At 42.5% G+C, this 19,511-nt stretch overlaps 1 protein-coding gene across 8 annotated transcripts in view; it reads left to right on the forward strand.

Moving 5' to 3' along the window:
- The first annotated feature begins 1,090 nt into the window (after positions 1–1,090).
- ZFP90 (ZFP90 zinc finger protein) overlaps positions 1,091–19,511 on the forward strand; it is a 33,712-nt gene continuing 15,291 nt past the window's right edge. For 2 of the 8 annotated variants that reach the window (XM_081032695.1, XM_081032694.1), the window contains exons 1-5: positions 1,394–1,450; positions 1,874–1,941; positions 9,824–9,943; positions 10,554–10,680; positions 11,012–11,107. In XM_081032695.1, the coding sequence (XP_080888821.1) occupies positions 1,909–1,941; positions 9,824–9,943; positions 10,554–10,680; positions 11,012–11,107 (376 nt within the window). In that variant the 5' untranslated portion in view covers positions 1,394–1,450; positions 1,874–1,908. Of the gene's footprint in view, positions 1,215–1,390; positions 1,758–1,873; positions 1,942–9,823; positions 9,944–10,553; positions 10,681–11,011; positions 11,108–14,989; positions 18,713–19,511 lie in introns of those variants that run through there. The other 6 variants (XM_081032688.1, XM_081032693.1, XM_081032690.1 and 3 more) reach the window with 6 other exon arrangements.

The following is a 19,511-nucleotide window of genomic DNA, read 5'->3' on the forward strand; positions in this document are numbered from 1 at the left end:
TAGAATGCAGAATAATTTAATATCCGTTCTTGGTCCTGGTTGCCAATTTAGTGACAATAGAAAATGTTTCTCTTATCCCCTTATAGTAATATGTGACCCTGTTGCTGCTCCTAATCCAGTGGCTCCCATCACACTCAAAGTAAAGCCCACACTACTTATCACAGCCTCCAGAACTTTGCATTCTAACCACCCCAGCCTGTCCTGCCTCTACTCCACTCACTCTCCTCTCCCTACAGCTGCATTAGGCATCTGTTCCTAAAACACATCAAATTTATTTCCACCTCAGGGCTTTTGCACCCTCAGTTCCTTCAGCCTGGAATTCTTTTCTCCCTCGTGTTCCTGCAGTTGCCTCTTTAAATCTCAGCTACTAAGTCACTGCCTCAAAGAGGCCTCCTTAAGCCACTCATTCATATTTCTGATTTACACATTCTGCTTGTTCCAGAGCATTACATTTATGTGGCAGTGTTAGAAAGCATTAATTTTTTTTAAACATCCATCCTCTTGATAAAGCAGTGTAACAAAAGGAACATTTACTTGCAATCATTTTCTGCCAACTGAATATGTGATACTCTGTTAAGAAATTAAGTCTAAGTCTAGGAAATGTAGACTAATTATTTATTATATATAAAACATAATTATATAAATCTAATCGGTGTACCCTAGAGAGGCTTTCACCTATTTAGGTGTTGAAATTTTCCATCATTTATAGCTTGTCCCAAGCACAAAATTCTGAGCAATGGGATAGATACCAAGAAATGAAATAACATGGTAGAATGATTTGTTTCTGCACACTGTTCAAGAGGCCAGGGATTTATCTGAAGTTTATTTTTTTTCTCTCCTGTATTACCATTAAACATTTTATCAAGTGTCTTAGTTGTAGCAGGTGTGATTTGAGGAGTCAGTGTCCAAACTTTCGGTAAGATGGCATAACATGGGGGAAGGTGACATAGAAGAGGCGAAGGACATAGCATTTTGCGATGAAGATGCAATGTCGTCCCAACTCTCTTCACCTTCTTATTCCTATAGCTGAAGTCAGTACTTGAAATTATTTTGTTGATCTGTTTACATTTTTATTGTTGCCCTCCTCCACAGGAGTGTAAGCTCGCTCCCCCCAAACTGAGTCTTTTCCGGTCTGATCTGCTGTATCCTGCCCCTAGCAACACGCCTCAGGCACAAGAGGAGACGCTCCGTGACTATTATTGGAATAAGTGGACGTAAGAGTAATCAAGCCAGGCTCTCGGACTCTCTAGGCTTTCACAGCGCACCCTACGGCTGCGCGGTGAAGGATGGGCTGCGTCCTCCCAGGCCTGCTCTGAGGGCCCACGCGCGGGGGCCTCTGGGAAGTGTAGTCCGCACGCTCGCCGCGACCCCAGGGTTGCGGGCGCCGGGCTCCACGTGCGCAGGCGCACTTCCGGCTCTCCCCCGCCGCTGCGGCCATTGTCCGGCCCCGGTGCGTCTAAGGCCGCTTGGGCCGCCCCTCTGTTCCTCAGAATTGGAGAGGAGTGAGCCTGCAGCAGGGGCGGGAGGAGCAGGCCAGAGCCCTGGGTGGGCCTGAGGTCGCAAAATCCGGAGACCCCAGGAGGCGGTGATTCCGAGTGCGCGGGTCCGGGCAGCACCTCCCACGGGTTTGGCTGGTGTCCGTGGGGCCGCGCCCATCATCCTGCGGGTGGGACTAGGCGTGGCCAGAGGACTGTGTCCTGGACGCGGTGAACCTTTAATATGGGGAATGAGGAGCGGCAGACCCACGCAGGGCTCAGGCACCTCTCCACTCCTTTCCCCAGGAGAAGTGTCTGAGGGGCGGAGGCGGGCCCGGCGAGACGGGGTGGGGTCGGCGGTTGCAACCGGGTGAGTGGGCCCTCTCTTCTTTCCCCAGTCCCTATCTGGGATCCGGGCCCCGGCGAGGCAGGAATGGCCCCGAGGCCTCCGACGGTCGCGCCCCAGGTGAGCAGCGTGGTCCTTACTACGGGGCGTGTTTGGAGCAGTCATTGTTCTCTTGCTGGCGACTCCCTTTCCAGGCTCAGTCGCCCCCTCAGCCTCCTGGCCGTGTGCAACCCAAGGTGTCCAGAGCTGGGGGAGCAGGCTTCCCCAAATGGGGGCCGCACTGGTGGGAGGAGGGGATGGGGTTTTGTGGTCTTCTGGGAGGAATTAAGAGTGGGTGTGTTGAAGTGTCAGTGTTGAGAATCCTGAGTGCCAAGTCAATTCCTTGAATTCTGTAAATAAGGAATGCAGAGGGGGTGTGACAGGATAGAAAACTACAAGAGGAAGTGATTGTCAGTAAGTGAAGGAGAGAGGAGCCAAGCTTCTGATCCAGGGGCCATGGAGGGACTTTAAGGGACCTAAGAAGTCGGGTTTGGATTTGCCTGGGAAGAGGCTGGAGATGGGCTTTCTTGGGCAAGGAGGGAAAAAAAAAAAAAAAAAAACCAAGGAGGACTTGTGGTGTAGCTTTTAATCTTTTTCTGCTTTAGCAAAGTTATAACAGTGCACATCCCCAGATGTACATCCTTCAATGTAATTAATATGAAGCTGATTTATGAACCCATTTATTCTCATGAGGGAGGAGGCGTTTTCTAGAAGCATCACAACTCAAGTTATCCACTGGTTTTGCATAAAGTGTATTGGTGAAAGTACAACACGATCCAGATGGTATTTTAATTCACACTCTCTTTAGAATTCAGGAAAAATCACAGATTTTAGTTGCTATGTGTGTGGGACAAGATCAACCAAGATAAAGATACCGACTAGTAATGCTCTTTAAAAGCAGTTTAGAGTAAATTAAACACAATATAACATGATATGCCTTTATCTTTTATTTCTTGTGTGTGTTTTTTGTTTTTTTTACAGGGGTGAGCCTTAAGGAGTAAGACAAGTAACAATACTAGAACAAGACAGTTATTTGGTTTGAGGAGAGACAGCAAACCACTGTCATCAGCACTTTTCTATACGAAGTGTAGCTTCAATAGGGTGTGAGAATTAGGATGTCTTAACACCTCATGGGGGGTGGTGATCCTTTCCACAGGGGTGGTGGGTTGCCTTTTTAATGGTGAAAGTGGATTAGTGTTTTGAACAGTGAATTTTATGGACAGCTTTAAGCTTCACTTTTAAAGTTATGTCCCCCAAGCATTCTGGTTCAATTATGCTGTTATGGAACAGACTGGTAGTCCACTTGAATTACCTAACGGGCTGAAGGGCAAAATAGAATAGTGGCCCTACAATGGGGGCTTTTTTATTTTTTATTTATTTTTTTTTGAGGGGGGTATATTGGGGAACTGTGTTTTTCCAGGACCCATCAGGACCTGGAAAAGTCATTTTTTTCAATCTAGTTGTGGGGGGTGCAGCCCACTGGCCCATGTGGGAATCAAACCGGTGACCTTGGTGTTATGAGCACTGCGCTCTAAACATTAAGCACACCAGCCATCCTAATGGGGATTATTTTAGGCAGAAATTTCCTTTTTTCAGTGGTTCCCTTTCTCTGAACATGGCCCGCAGGGGGATGCAAAAGAGTTAATTGAGTCATGTGACTGCTCATCCAGGAAGTTGGTTTAGTGGAGGGAAGACAGTCTCATGCAGAAGTATAGCCCAAAAAAGGTGTGTTGTTGCAGAGATTGTGAGGCTGCTGTGAGTACAGAGAGGGGAGAGGAAATTCTGCCTGTGGGAAAGTCAGAGTCTAAGCAGGTAAACTTGAAGGGGATGGGAGTACAGGGGAGTTCGGAGGCAAGAAGATGAGGAACATTTTCCTGAAACTGTTGTCCTGTGTGACAGTGAGTGTAGGCTGAAGACATTGGGTAGATGAAAATAGGAGGGAGTTTGGACTTCTTTCTTTTGGTCTTGGTAACCTGTTCTTTGATTCATGTATTCATTCAGCAGAGCCACTAAACCCCTATGAGGTGTTAAGACACTTTTCTAGATGGTAGGGATACATTATGAACAAAACTTATAAAGGTCTCTGCTTTTGTGGAGCTTACATCCTAGAAAGAGAAGACAGAAAAATTTAGTAAATAAGCAAAGTATATGATATCCCAGAAGGTGACAGTACCTCAAAAAAAAATTTAGAGAAAGGTAAAGGGGATTGAGTGGGGGAGTTAGGGGCTTGTGGTGGGAGTGCAGTTTTAAATAGAGTGGCCAGGGTAAGCCTTCCGCAAAGTGGTGACATCTGAGAGATTTGAAGGAGGTCTGGGAAAGAATTCTTTGGAAACAGCAGGATATGTGTTTGGTGTGTTCAAGGAGCAGCAAGGAGCCCAGTACAGCTTGAGCCAGTGATTTTGAGCAGGGAACTAGTATAGTTTCTTCTTAGTTTTAAAGATTGCTGTGAATAACGAAGTATAGGAGCAAGAGTTTCAAAGTTGGGAATAAATCACTTTTATTTTCCTGGGAGGAAAAAGTTTCAAAGTCGGGGCTCTGAGGTGTCTTGGTGGGTGAGACAAATACCCAGAAGTGGCCCGCAGCAGGAGGCAAATGGGAGCAGAGATGGGTGAAAGGGGAATAAATACCCTGAAAATCCTTTCTAGTAGTCACAATGGAAAGAAACAGGTAAAATTAATTTTTGTAATATTACTTAGCCCAATACAGCCAAAATATTATCAATTTCTATCTACATAAATCAATATTTTAAAATTATTAATGAGGTATTATATTTTACTTTTTTGGGCGGCGGGGGTACTAAGTCTCTGAAATCCAGTGTGTGTGTTACACTTATCACACATCCGATTTGCATCGCATTGCAAGTGCTCAGTAACCATGTGTGGCTAGTGGTTTACCATATCAGACAGTGTAGATCTAGAATATTCGTGCCTGGCTTAATGCCATTTTTTGGCTAGGGAGGATTTGAGCTGGATTTGACAGGTGAAGGGGAGAGACTGAATATAGGAGACATTTTTGAGGCTCTTGGTGATTCCAGGGCATAAAGGAAAATTGAAGAGTCGTGGATGAGGTCCAGGTTTCCCATTGGGATACTATAGATGGTGATGTCATTAGCCTAAGTAGGGCATTTGTGTATATGTATAAAGGCTACCAGTCATAATGGTTCTTCTGTTGTTAGGTATGCTATTGACTCTCAGCTTGCCAAACTATTATTGGTCTGGTATCAGAGAGCACCGAGTATTTGAGCGAAAACACCATATTGTATGCCAGGAAATTTAATGGGTTCTAATTGGGCAAACTAAGTTGGTCTTGATGGGGGGTAGTTTTTATAAATTGGATTATTTTTACACATTAGCTGCCAGTCTGTGGTTTTTAGCTTTGCAAAGTTTCGAAATTAACTGAGTTATAATTTGAGCAGATGTCTCCTCCAGAATTGGTATATATTAGAGTTGGAGGACTGTGTCTCTTTATATTTGCACACGTCCTTTCTGGAACTGCCTTTTCCGCCCTTCTGCTCTTAAAACTCTTCTTTAGTTCAGGGAACCCATGTTATAGATGAGAACATTGGATCTCTAGGAAGTCTGCCATTTATCAAGGATATTACACATTTACTAGTTATGGGGCTTTTTAGGGACCCATGAAATTGAGTCTTCTGAACTTAGTATATGCTATTTCCAGTTCTTTGATTTGGGCTCCAGTATTTGGGCAAAGTTCTTTTATGTCAGCATGATAAAGGGGAACATTGATACTTGTTAATTTTTAAAGAGAGTTTATGTTGAGGTCCAGTTGTATCTGGAAGAAGGGTAAGCAGTGTCTACAAGATGTTACTGGATCATTTTACTACAGTCCAAGGTGTGACCTGCAGCACGAGGGATGCCCTGAAGTTGCTCTGATTCAGAGTGGCTAACTCACAGCAAGGATCTCGAGTACATTTTACTTACTTAATCTTGCGCACTCTTGATTGTCTAAGTACCAAAATGGTTATGCCCTCTGGAGAGCTGAAGGTGCCTGCTACAAGGTCTTGACCCTCTAGAACACAGTGAACAATAGGTAACAGACACCATAGCGCAGTGTATTGTGAGCTTTGCTGGAGAGAGGCCCAGAGAGGGGAGCCGTGGGGGGTGTGGGGCGGCACTTAGCCCAGACCTGGGGATAGGACAGGAGCCCCTAAAGAGAGAACGTGATCGAGTCTTAGTGAGAGAATCAGCGTTAGCTAGGCAGAGGAGGGAAGCCCGAGCATTTTGAAGCAAGACTTGCAGAGACAAAAGAGGTCGTTTGGTTTCAAGGAGCTCAACTCTTCTGCATGTTGAATTATGGTGTAGGAGGAGGAGAAGTGAGAGCTGAGGCTGTGGACGTGAGGTGGGCTAGGTTGTGATGGGCTCTGAAGCTCACACTAAGGAATCTAATTTTTATCTTAAGAAACATATCTATTAAACATTTATGGATCATCCACTATGTGCCAGGCCTGTTCTAGACAATGGAGATTCAACCAAAAAGAAAATAGATAATATTCCTGTTCTGTTGGAGTTGACATTCTGCTGTGGGAGACAGACTGTAAACAAAAATATATGTCAGATGGTAAGGACTATGAAAAAGGAAAAGAAAAAACAGTGACAGTGCAGGGTGGGGGTGCTATTTTATGTAGGCTTGTCAGGGAAGGCTGCTAAAGTGACTTTTGAGCAAAGAGCTAAAGGCAGTGAGTGGAGAGCCTCTGTATCTGCAGAAAGAGGCTTCCAAGTCAAGGAAGAGGCAGAGCAGAGACTCCAGGACAGAAGCAGGCGTAACTTATTCTAGGAATCATAGGGAGGGCGTGGTGAGTGAAGGGGAGAGAGCAGTAGGTTGGGGATGAGGTTCAAGGTGAAGTCAGGGAGATAGTAGGGGCCAGATTGTGAAGGGCCATGTGGGCCACGATAAAGACTTGGGATTTTCCTTGGGATGAATTGGGATGCCATCAGAGGATTTAAAGCAAAGAAGTGACTTGCTCGGACATGTTTTAACAAGGTCACTCTAGTTATATGGAAAGCAGACTGGGGGTGGAGGGACATCAGTGGAAAAGGAGAGAAAATTAGGAGGTTGTAACAGTGGTCCAGGTAAGAATGATGGTGGCATGGAGTAGGGTGAGGATGGTAGGAATGGGGAAAGTGGGAAGAAAAAGGTTTATCAGCCTGATCAAAATTTGTGTTTTAGAGAAGTGACACTGATTGTGCATAAGAAAGAGTTGGTGGGACCAAGAGTAGAAGAACAGAAGCTAGTTGTTGCCCCGCCAAAGCAAGAAATGGTGAGTGGCTTGGAGTTGACATGTGTTTACTGGTCAGCACATTCTTTACCATTAGTGCAGCCTATTTGGGGAAGCAGAATAAAGTTGGGAGACCTTGCGTTAAGTATGCGGAACCAGTGAAGGAAGGAATCCAGGTTGCTCACCCGCTGTCTGGTACTAAACCAAAGGGCTGTATGCTTGAAGGACAGAGGAGGCAATGGGGAGAGGGTGTCATTTCTCACAGCCTAACTTAAAATGTCGGCCTTGGTCCAAACCCCTTTGCCCTGCTGGCCATGTGCATCCCAAGTCTAGCTTTGCTTCTCAAACTTCTCAGTCCCGGGATTGTATTCCCACTTTTTCTTCTCCCATCCAGAGGCCTAGTGCATAGCCTACTCTGAGGCTGCTCTGTCTCCCGGTCTTCTCTACACACTTATAGCACCTTACTTTATGCATTGTCTCATATTGTGCTCTAATAAAATTTTCATTTTAAAATAAACTGAAACCTATTCAAGGACTGCAGTGATTTTTCACTGGCATTTTTATTCTGCCACAGTGCATATGATAAAGCCAGGCATCTAGTAAATATCTAGTGTCATCTTACTTGGCACAGACCCCTGACCTCGATCAGAAAAATCTACCACCTTTCAACCCTTCCCTGTTCCTGTGGGGTCTGAGCAGGGGTGTGATGTGGAGGAATCAGTGTTGTGTATGAATGCAGTCATGCGCCTCACTCAGCAGGTTGGGCCCCACCTGTCTTCTCTAAAATTCAGATCTCAGTCATCTTAAGTCTCAACTCAGTCAGGAAACAGATATTTAGTGTGGGTCAGGCACTTGTTGAGCACTGGTGTTTCCAAGTTAAAAAAAGGTATAGTCACTGCCTTCATAATGCTCACATCTAACTAGGAAAACAAGCATTAAATAAGGTATTAGGTCTATTTGAATAATTGTGGGTGTGCCAGGTGGCTGGACGCGTATAATACGAGGATTGACCCCCCAGTGGGGGATCAGAAGACTTCACAGAAAATCTGCTAACCAACACCGAAGTATGAAATGGAATTAGCAAGGGAAAGGCAGGTGGGAGGGTGGGGAGAGGATACTTACCAGGAAACTAAAAGAAGTCCAGTTTAGCTCTAGCCAAGCACTTTGGGAGAAGGGCATGAAATAAGACAGAAGCCCCCAAGTAATCTTCCCTCACTGCTCCAGCAAACTCACGGCTCTGCTTTCAATGTCTTTTTATACTAATTGTCTTTACCATACTTTATTATATCCTTCTTGAGGTAGAAATCTAACCAGGATCAAAGAAGATTCTTCAAATAGGGCATGGTGACAGGTGTTTCATGGCTTAACAGGGCCTAGTGAGGCAAGAAAAAAAAACCCACGAGCATCAGAACTCAGGAGAAACACTGGGGCCTCAGCCAGACTGCTTTCAGTGGGGTGATGAGGAAGAAGTGATTGGAGTGGGGTAAAAAACGTGAAAAGACCTTTGACCTAACAATTCTAACTAGCTATTCTTGAGAAATTATTCATAATTGCACAAACAATATTTGTGGCCATAATGTTTGTAGTAGCAAAATATTGGAAATAATCCAAATGTCTATTAATGGAGCCTGCTCTATTTATTCGCTCCTGGGTATTTGTGCTGGGCATCACTAGGCATATATTAATAGTTATGATGAAGATAGATAAAGTCCCCATTCTCACAGAGCTCCAGGTAGGGGAAACAGACAAGCTCACAAGTAAGCAATCTCAGGTATTGGTTATAAGTACAAGTGTTCTTTTCATCTGAATCTATTTGGTTCCTGAGTTCAGGTGGTAGGAATTTGGACAGTGAGAGATACCTGTGCTAGGAGGGAAAACAGTAATACAGTGTTTCCTTGAAAATAAGACCTAGCCAGACAATCAGCTCTAATGCGTCTTTTGGAGCAAAAATTAATATAAGACCCCATCTTAGATTATAAATAAAATAAGACCGGGTCTTATATTTTTGCTCCAAAAGACACATTAGAGCTGATTGTCTGGCTAGGTCTTATTTTCAGGGAAACACTGTATGAAGGAGAGTGAATTAGAAGAAGGTGCTAAGACAGTTCTTCTGAGGAAGCAATGCTGGAGATGAACCCTAAATAATGAATAACTAGTTGTCAACCATATGGAGATCCTAGGGGGAGAGGGAGTAGCAAGCTTAAAAACCCAGGCTGGGAATAGTGTGATGTGTTCAGGGATCAGCAAGGTCAGCACTGCTAGAGCCCAGTGAGTGGTGGGGAGTTGGAATCTTTTTTTTTTTTCAGTTTTTTTTAGACTTTTTTTTTTTTTTTAAATTTTATTGGGGAAGGGGTACAGGACTTTATTGGGGAACAGTGTGTACTTCCAGGCCTTTTTTCCAAGTTAAGTTGTCCTTTCAGTCTTAGTTGTGGAGGGCGCAGCTCAGCTCCAGGTCCAGTTGCCGTTTCTAGTTGCAGGGGGCGCTTCCCACCATCCCTTGCGGGAGTTGAACCGGCCACCTTGTGGTTGAGAGCCGGTGCTCTAACCAACTGAGCCATCGGGGGCAGCTCATCTCAAGGTGCCGTGTTCAATCTTAGTTGCAGGGCGCGATGCCCACCATCCCATACAGGAATTGAACTGGCAATCTTGTTAAGAGCTCGTGCTCTAACCAACTGAGCCATCCGGCTGCCCCTCTTGCAGCTCAGTGGCAGCTCCTTGTCTTCAATCTAGTCGTGGAGGGCGCAGCTCACTGGCCCATGTGGGAATCAAACCAGCAACCCTGGTGTTCAGAACTCGCGCTCTAACCAACTGAGCCATCTGGCCACCACCTGGAATCTTATTCTTAGTACAGTGAGTACTATTGGTTTTAGGTAATGGGTATGTAATGATAACAGCTATACTATGGAGTGCTATGAAGCAATTCCAAGGAATAAGGTGAAATAATATAGACTGCTATGGGAAGATCTCTAAGACACATAGTTAAGTGTAAAAATATAATGAGTTGTAAAACAATATTTCACAAAAGAAGACACTGTGTGTGTGTTGGAAACATGGAAAAGGAACTCTTAAGTGTATGCACCAAACAATGGTTATTTCTAGGGAGTAAAGCGGCATTGGTGCTGGGGGTGAAGGAGGGCTGCCACTTTTTACTTCCCACTGTGTTTGGATTTGGGAACAAAGGAAGTGCAAGGGCAGGGAGGCATTGGGTGTTTGTATAAATGGCTTGGCTTTGAAGGGAAACGATGAGAGCTACATAGGGACATATTGCCCCTCATTACTTCTCTGCCTGGATATGAGATTATAAAATTCTGTGAACAACTAGTATGTTTAACCCAGCATTGCTCCCTCAGCTTATCAAATGTGTGATCGTTACTTCTCATAGGCCCTCCACTGTATCCCCAGTATTGCCTTGGGAACATTTGTGGGGTGGTCCTACTTGAGCAGGAATGTGCTCCTACAGGAATCAGTGACGTTCAAGGATGTGGCTGTGGACTTCACGCAGGAAGAGTGGCGCCATGTGGACCCTGCTCAGAGGCGCTTGTACAGGGAAGTGATGCTGGAGAACTACAGCAACCTGGTTTCTCTTGGTAAGGACTACGTCTCACTGTCTTTGTTTTCTAAGTTGCTAAGGTTATGGGGCTCTGACTATATCTTGGGTGACTGAGCAGTGCATTCAGGGGCAGAGATTGTTCATCTTTTGGGGACCCAGCCATACAGGTTTCTGAGCCTGCTCTTTAAGTAAAAGTTCTTTTCTTTTGCAGACCTGGAAATAAGCCATTTGATTGCCTGACTCCTCAAGTTGCACCATTTTTTTTCCCTTCAGAGGTCCTGAGGTTCAAGGACTAGTATGGACTTGTACAAGGATTCTTTTGTCCACTTGTACAAACAATCAAATCTTGTGTTTTTACCTATGAGCAGGATATCAAGTTTCCAAGCCAGAGGTGATCTTCAAATTGGAACAAGGACAAGAGCCGTGGCTCTCAGAGGGAGAAATCCAAAGACCTTTTTGTCCAGGTAAATAAATGAGTGAGAATCAAGCATGTAGGCATCAGTCGAGACAATGGCACAGGTGAGGGAGGGGGAAGCACCTTCAAATTCTGTTCTGGCAGCAGCTAGACTGGCAGAGGAGGCTGCACCATCTTCTGGATGACACTTCTGGATGTCTCCCCTCTCCTGTAGGGTAGGTCTCAAAGGAGAAGATGCCTCTTTGTACTAGACTCAAAATCCCATCTCTCCCTATCCTGTATCCCTGATTGCTGGATTATTTTCTCCTCTGGTGTCCTCAGTCTCCCACCATTATTTATAGAGATCCTTTTTCTTACTCATTCTGATGTAATTGAACTTCCATTTCTCCTCCTTTTTGTCTTGCTGCTTTCACTGTCAGATGCCCCAGTCTTGTAGGAAATACCCACAGCTTTGATTGTCCTTCCCTTCGTAACTTGTTTTCAGACTTCGTTCCCGGACTACACTCCTCTAACACCTGTCTGGGGAGCACATGATCTTCCTTTCATCCTGTGTTCGTGCTTATTTGATTCATTGCCTCCCTCCGCAGTTCTTAGAGTATCATCCTCTCCTGGTCTTTCTGCTTATTAAGTGCTTTTTGGCTTGAGGTCTTTGGCTTTTCTTGCTTTCCTCCTAAGCAGATCTGCCAAGGAGTCTGCCCTCCAGCCTCCTCCCCATTCTTTCTCTATTACCTCCCTTAAAGGGTGCCTCCATTCTGGTAGTTGCAGCTCTTTGTTTATGCTGTAGACTCAGAAGTCATCCTTACTTGAACCCTGGTCACTTTTTTTGTTTTCATAGGACACCTCCACTTGGAAGACCCATGCAGATCTTATTAAAGATGTAAAATCTAAATTAACCAGTTTTCATTCCCAGCCAGCACATTTTGCTACCTTGTCCATTACCCATTTCTCCCCTTGTCTATTATAAACCACTGGATTTCTAATCTCTCAAGCCAGACACCATAGGTAGTTTAATCTTTTTCTTTCAACCCAGGTTACTTTCCTCATTTGAGAAGTATCTTAGATTTTTCCGCCTTTTATCTTCCACTGGTGATATCTTAAACCAAGCCGTAGGCTTAATTTACTATAATTCCTAGTTGAAACTGCTCACTCTACCTTTTCTTTTTATAATTCATATTGGATTTTTTTAAATCATAGCTTTACTGAGATATAATTCACAAAATATAAAATTCATCCTTTTAAAATGTAAAATTCAGTGATTTTTCAGATATATAGAGAGTATATATACGTGTGTGTGTACATATATATATATATATATATATATATGTATATATATATATATATATGTATATATACATACAACCATCACCACTGTCTAATTGCATAAGTACCCCCCCCCAAAAAAAAACCCCATATCCATTAACAGTCACTTTTTATTCCCCATTACCCCCTGTTCTGGCAACCATTAATCTACTTTTATCTCTATGGATTTGCCTATTTTGGATATTTTCTATAAATGGAATCATATAATATGTAGCCCTTTGTGACTGGCGTCTTTCACTTAGCGTAATGTTTTCTAGGTTCATTTATGTTGTAGCATATATTACTTCATTCCTTTGTATTTCTGAGTAATACTCCATTACATGCATGTACCACATTTTGTTTATCTATTCATCACGTAATGGACCATATTGGATTTAACACTTTATGTTCATAAACCACCCACCCATGACAAAACCTTGCCATTACTACCTGTATCTCATCATAGGAAACAGAAACTCCCTTAATTTAAGTCGCCATCATACCTTCCAGTATTATCTTTCTAAAGCAATCACGATTGAGGCTGAACTTCTTTTTAATGTTTTCTGTAAGTAGCATATACTTTCCCTAATTAGATAATACTTTCTGTCTAATTCATGAAACCTAGTATATACTAATATATTTACTAATTGCTTCCCTGATTACAAATACCATTTATATCATCTCTACCACACAAATTCATATTTAACAATGTGAATTGATAACCATCTGATGAGCTTTTTTTTTTTTAAGTTGTCAAAAGATTGAGTCTTGTTTCTATTTTTAGATTTCAAGTGCCTGGAGAATATTTTATTTCTATATATTCTATTGGTGTTGCAAAGCATGTAAAAGGCAGTCAGAAATAACTTGATTGATGGTTATGGAGTCTGGCTGGGGAGAGCACTTTATCATTCATTTATTTCAACAAACATTTTTTGAATTTCCCACTGAGAAGTATTCTTTTTTTCCCCCCCTTTCTTCCGCCTCCTCCCCCACCCCACTCCGGTTCAAGGCGTTGTTTCTCAGTCTAGTTGTGTAGGACACAGCTCCCTGGCCCTTACTGGTATTAGGAGCCTTGCGCTCCCCCAGCTGAGGCAGGCAGTCACCAGTCGCTGCTCGGCTGCTCACGGTCGCTCATGGCAGTACTCTGTAGACCACAGCAGCCCACGATGGTTGCCGGCCACTCATGCTGACCGCCAGCCGCTCATGGCAGCACACAGCAGCCCGCGGCAGCACTTGGCAGTTCACGGTAGCTTACGCCAAACTCCAGCTGCTCATGGCAGCCCAGCTCCAGGGAGAGCTGTTGTTCACAGTCTTAGCTTTAGAGGGTTCAGCTCACTGGCCCATGTGGAAATCCAACTGGCAACCTTGGGAGCACAGCGCTCCAACCACCTGAGCCACCGGGCCGGCTGGAGAAGTAGTCTAAAAGAAATACAAAGCATTCTCTGTTCTCAGGAATTTAGAATTGAGTCTTGTTCCAGGATAAGGAATTTTGGGATTTAAAGCCCCATAGTTGCTGTTTTATTCCTTCCTAACATTTTATTATAAAAATTTTCAAATATAAGTTGAAAAAATTATACAGTGAGCACCATATACCTACCACCCAAAATTCTATAGTTGTTAACATTTTATTATATTTGCTTTATCACACATTTCTTCATCTATCCATCACTCAATTTATCTTTTTGATATATTTCCAAGTAAGTTGCAGAAGGAGTATATTTCACCTCTACTTTCTTCCAGGTGTATATCATTAACTAAGCTCAATATTTGTTTGTTTTTTAAGAAAGAATTACATAAAAGGAAATATATAAGTCTTATATGTACCATCCAGTTGATTTTGACAAGTGCATTTACTCATCTAACCCAAACTCCTATCAATATGGAACATTTCCATCACTCCAGAAATCGTCCTCTCAGTTTTTAAAGGTTACCATTCTTAGAACCTAGAAATTAGTAATTCTGTGCCCTTAGTATTCTGAGGTCAAACAAAATTTTAGAGATCAATTAATACTTTTTGGTTAAGAGAGGTGATTAATATAGAACCAGAACTCAAATAGACTAAAACCACAGCCCCAGTTGTAAGGGCAGGGTGATTTGCCTACTTTTTCTCTTGTAAAGTATAGCTCTTGATTTCCAAGTATATCAAAGAATCATTTCTATTATATCATTGGCTGCAGATTTTCTCTGCCAGGTTTGAAGATCTGGAGCCTCAGAGGTGACTTTAATGAAATTATAAAATGGATGTATTAGGAAGATAAATTCTGTGATGGTTTGTAAAATGGACTGGATTCATGGAGAGCAGATAGTCCTGCAAGGTGGACTGTAATCCTATTCCACTTGTGTCTGTGCCTAACACTGTCATGCTCACTTATTCCCTTACTCCCTAAACAGCCCTCCTAGGTGGGCTTCCTCATTCTGCACTTACTATTCTCTTTGGAGCTGCAATCCACACTATCACTTCTCTTCACCCTTCCTTTCCTCTATTTTGGGTATTCTCCCCCAGCTACAGGACTAATTTTAATACAGAGTCATGTATAATTTGTATCTCTTCCATTTCCTCATTACTACTATAGCAGTTTGTTTCAACAAGAGGGAATGAATAGGGGTCTTTTGCACTTTGGATTTCTTTCAGATTGGAAGACTAGGCCTGAAGCCAAATCATCAAATCTGCAGCAGAACATATCTGAAGTATCCCTTAGCACAGATGATCTCTCACATGCCACATCAGAAGATGCTTGGGATACGAGTAGTCGGTTAGAGAGGCACCAGGAAAACTGGAAGAGATATCTGGGGCCTGATGTATCCACCCAGAAGAAAATAATCACACCAGAGGAAAGTCTTGAGCAAAATAAATTTGGTGAAAACTCTAGATTGAACACAGACCTGGTTACACAACTGAACATTCCTTCAAGGTCTAATGAATGTGATACACTTGGAATCAATTTGGGACATAATTCAGATTTACTTAATCAGAATAATATCCTTGCAAAAAAGAAACCTTATAAATGTAATAAATGTAGAAAAGCTTTTATTCATAGATCATCACTTACTAAACATGAGAAAACTCATAAAGGAGAGGGAGCTTGCCCCAACGGTACAGATCAGGGAATTTATCCTGGAAAGAAACATCACGAATGTACTGACTGTGGAAAAACCTTCCTCTGGAAGACACAACTTACTGAGCATCAGAGAATTCACACAGGGGAGAAACCCTTTGAATGTAATGTGTGTGGGAAGGCCTTCAGGCATAGCTCATCCCTTGGTCAGCATGAGAATGCTCATACCGGAGAGAAACCCTATCAGTGTAGTCTCTGTGGGAAAGCCTTCCAGCGCAGCTCCTCCCTTGTCCAGCATCAGAGAATTCATACTGGAGAGAAACCCTACCGATGTAACTTATGTGGAAGGTCTTTCAGGCATGGTACATCCCTTACTCAACATGAGGTCACACATAGTGGAGAGAAACCCTTCCAATGTAAGGAATGTGGGAAAGCCTTCAGTCGATGTTCTTCCCTTGTCCAGCATGAGAGGACTCATACGGGAGAAAAACCTTTTGAATGTAGCATATGTGGAAGGGCTTTTGGTCAGAGCCCATCCCTTTATAAACATATGAGGATTCATAAGAGAGGCAAACCTTACCAAAGCAATAACTACAGCATAGATTTCAAGCACAGCTCATCTCTTACTCAAGATGAAAACACTCTGACTGAAGTGAAATCCTATCATTGTAATGACTGTGGGGAAGACTTCAATCACATTACAGACTTTTCTGACCATCAGAGGATCCATACTGGAGAGAACCCCTATGATTGTGAGCAGGCCTTCAGTCAACAACCTATTTCTCATCCTGGAGAGAAACCCTATCAATGTAATGTATGTGGAAAAGCTTTCAAAAGGAGTACAAGTTTCATAGAGCATCACAGAATTCATACTGGAGAAAAACCCTATGAATGTAATGAATGTGGAGAAGCCTTCAGTCGACGTTCATCACTTACTCAACATGAAAGAACCCACACGGGAGAGAAACCCTATGAATGTATCGACTGTGGGAAAGCCTTCAGTCAGAGTTCATCCCTCATTCAGCATGAGAGAACTCATACTGGAGAAAAACCCTATGAATGTAATGAATGTGGGCGAGCCTTCCGAAAGAAAACCAATCTGCATGATCATCAGAGAATTCATACTGGAGAAAAACCCTATACTTGTAAGGAATGTGGGAAAAACTTCAGTCGAAGCTCAGCTCTCACTAAACACCAGAGAATTCACATGCGAAATAAACTCTAGGAACCCTGAAATTAAAGAATGTACAAAAGCTTTAGCTAAAATATTATTCTTACTCAATATCAGAGGATTCTTACTGGAGAGAAAGCTTGAGAATGTAATGAATTGTGTGTCTTTGTATGTTATGTGCAGAGAAAACTGCTAATAGACACTTTTTAAAATAAAAGCTACATTCTCAGATCTGAATGCAGACTTTTGTGAAAACAATACAAATATATATAACCTGTTGGAAATGATATGCCTGTATATTGGACTTTATAAAGCTTTTTAACATATATGCAGGAGATCATCAACTTTCAACAGTTTGACTTGTAACTCTCATTGTTTACAGCCTTTTTTTATAAATAAAATTCCTGCAGTAATGACCAAAACTCATTTTTTAAAATTGCTTGACAATTGAATTCACTGTGGAAACCAATTCCACCTGCAGGAGTTCACCATTCAAAGAATTATATCAACTGGTCCAACCACTTCGTTGTGCAGATGAAGAAACTGAAAACCAAAGATGTGAAGTGGTTTGCACAGGGTGATACAGCTTATAATGGCAAAGCTGGGTGGAGGATGCAGGTCTCCTGGGTCTTTGGCCCCAGGGTCTTGCCACTGAAAAGGTATTTTGAAATTCATAGGGCTTTAAAATAAATTTTAAATCAGATGCACAAACATTTAATGAGCACTCATGAGTTGGATATGTTGGGACATAAAAGCATGAAGGCAGCAAGACATGCAAGTTTGTCACAAACTTATTTGAAGCAACTTCTTGGAAGTTTACAAACCATAATGTTAAACAGAAACAGTAAGTGGTTGAATTACTACTGGTGATTTTTTTTTCCTTTTCCCAATTATACTTTCAGATCACGTATGTTGATTTCATAGAACTATTAAGTCCTCTTACTGAGCGTTTTATGACACTTCCATTAAAAAGCACTTCCCCAAGCTTGGATCAATGGGAAAACAAAACTAAGAAGTATTTTTCCCCAGATTAATTTTACTGTAGAGAAGTATAAACCCAATTACCTATTGCCATAAAATTTGTCTTTACATCAGTTTAGAGAATCAGTATATGTGCTGAGGAGATATTTCACCATAAAAAAAATTAACTTTTTTTTTTAAATCTCTGTGGTGCTTTTCCATCAGTAAAGCCTGAGCTTAAGCTTCAGTAACCCACTCTAATCCTTAAGATCCCCTCATGCCTCTGAGAGGCTGTCCTAAAGGAATTTCAAGAACCTTCGTTGGTTCATTGGCACCAGGAGTGCAGATAAATTTGTTGCAATTGACTCCTTTCGTGCAAGAGCATCTCCTCCTGAGATAAGCAAATGCCCCACCATAATGATGAATCACAGGGAGGAGTGATATGGGTGGTGCTGATGATAAACCTTTCCTACTGGCTTTCTTCCGTGCTAGGTAGAAGGATCCATCGTCCTGTCTCATCCTGGACAAAATGAGGCCGCTCCCAAACATTCTTTGTAATTCTTTGCAGGAAAAATGTGCCTGGGGGCTGAAATAAAGGGATGTCTAGCCCAATGAGTCTATCACATGTAGAGCAGGATGAGCTACTCCCTAGAAGATCTGCCTTTCCAAGACATTAACATTCCAAAAAATACTTTGTTTATGATGTCCCATGCTTAGCATACACACAATGCTAAGGCCATGCTTGTGTTGTCTGATACATAGTGTGACAATGGATAATTCTACTCAGACCGTCTTCTACTGATGGGCTAGGATGTCTGTCAGGAACTTGTTTTGCTGCTGATTGTGTGGAGAATCCCCATAGTGGACTATTTGTAAGAATGGCATGAGTTGTAACCAACTGAGCACTACCCTACTGTTATGGAAGTTTATAAAGACTTAGTTCCTGAAGACCCAAAGGAGACCACTTATTTGTGTGGAGCCTGGCCTAGATTCGGTCAATCACTGAATCTCACATCTCCATTGACAGGGAGGGAGCCCAGTATATGTGTACCCGATTGAGCAGAGGATTCTGTAGTCCCAGTAACCATGCACCATGCGTTTATGAACACCCAGCTTTCTAGGCCACATGAGATGCCTTGTAATATTGTATTATTTCAATAAATAGCCTTAGTTGAATAAGAGTCAGTTTGTCATTTTCAGTTTTCAGAACTGGCTAAAATTAAAGAGTGGGTATCAAGGAGGAGGGATTAACTGCTAAACTCATCAGCCACATGAGTTAATAGCTACCATTTATTGAATGCTTACTACTTGTGAGACATTGTGCTAAGTATTTTATAGCCATCATTTCAGTTAATCCTTACAACTCCCCATTCTAGGTATTGTGGTAGCTAATGTCTTTGCCCAGTTATAGAGATTTTTCTTTTTGTCTTGAAATACCCAGAAGGATATAAAATATCCAAAATGGGATTACTAGGTCAGCATGTAACCAGATGATTTTAGCACAGGAATAGTTGTCCCAAAATTGCCAAACAGAGCCAGGAGAAAAGCTTCCCAAGACAGCAGGCATGATGTTCCCCAGCACATGTAGCCCACCTGTGTGCCCGCATGGGAAGGTAAGCAAACACTTCCGCAGTTGGTAGGCATGTTGACGATGGCCATGCTCAGTTCTTTATAGCTGCTACACTAGTTCATTCTTACTCATCTGTTAAAACTGCACATGTCACTATTGCCACTGCCCTACTTCAACTAAACAGGTCTCCCTCTTACATTTTCACAGATTACTGTTAATGTGCTTCACATTATCACTTTTGTATTTGTGGTTATTTGGTGTTCTCCCCCCACCCCACACTACACTGTGAGTACTAGGACAGCTGGGTCCACATCTATTTTACTATAACTTTTGTTCCCCTGCTTATCTCAGTGCTAGGCATATAGTAATTACTTAATATAATCTTGTTAAATGAGCA

Source organism: Rhinolophus hipposideros (genome assembly GCF_964194185.1).
Source record: "Rhinolophus hipposideros genome assembly, chromosome: 21".
Classification (NCBI taxonomy): domain Eukaryota; kingdom Metazoa; phylum Chordata; class Mammalia; order Chiroptera; family Rhinolophidae; genus Rhinolophus; species Rhinolophus hipposideros.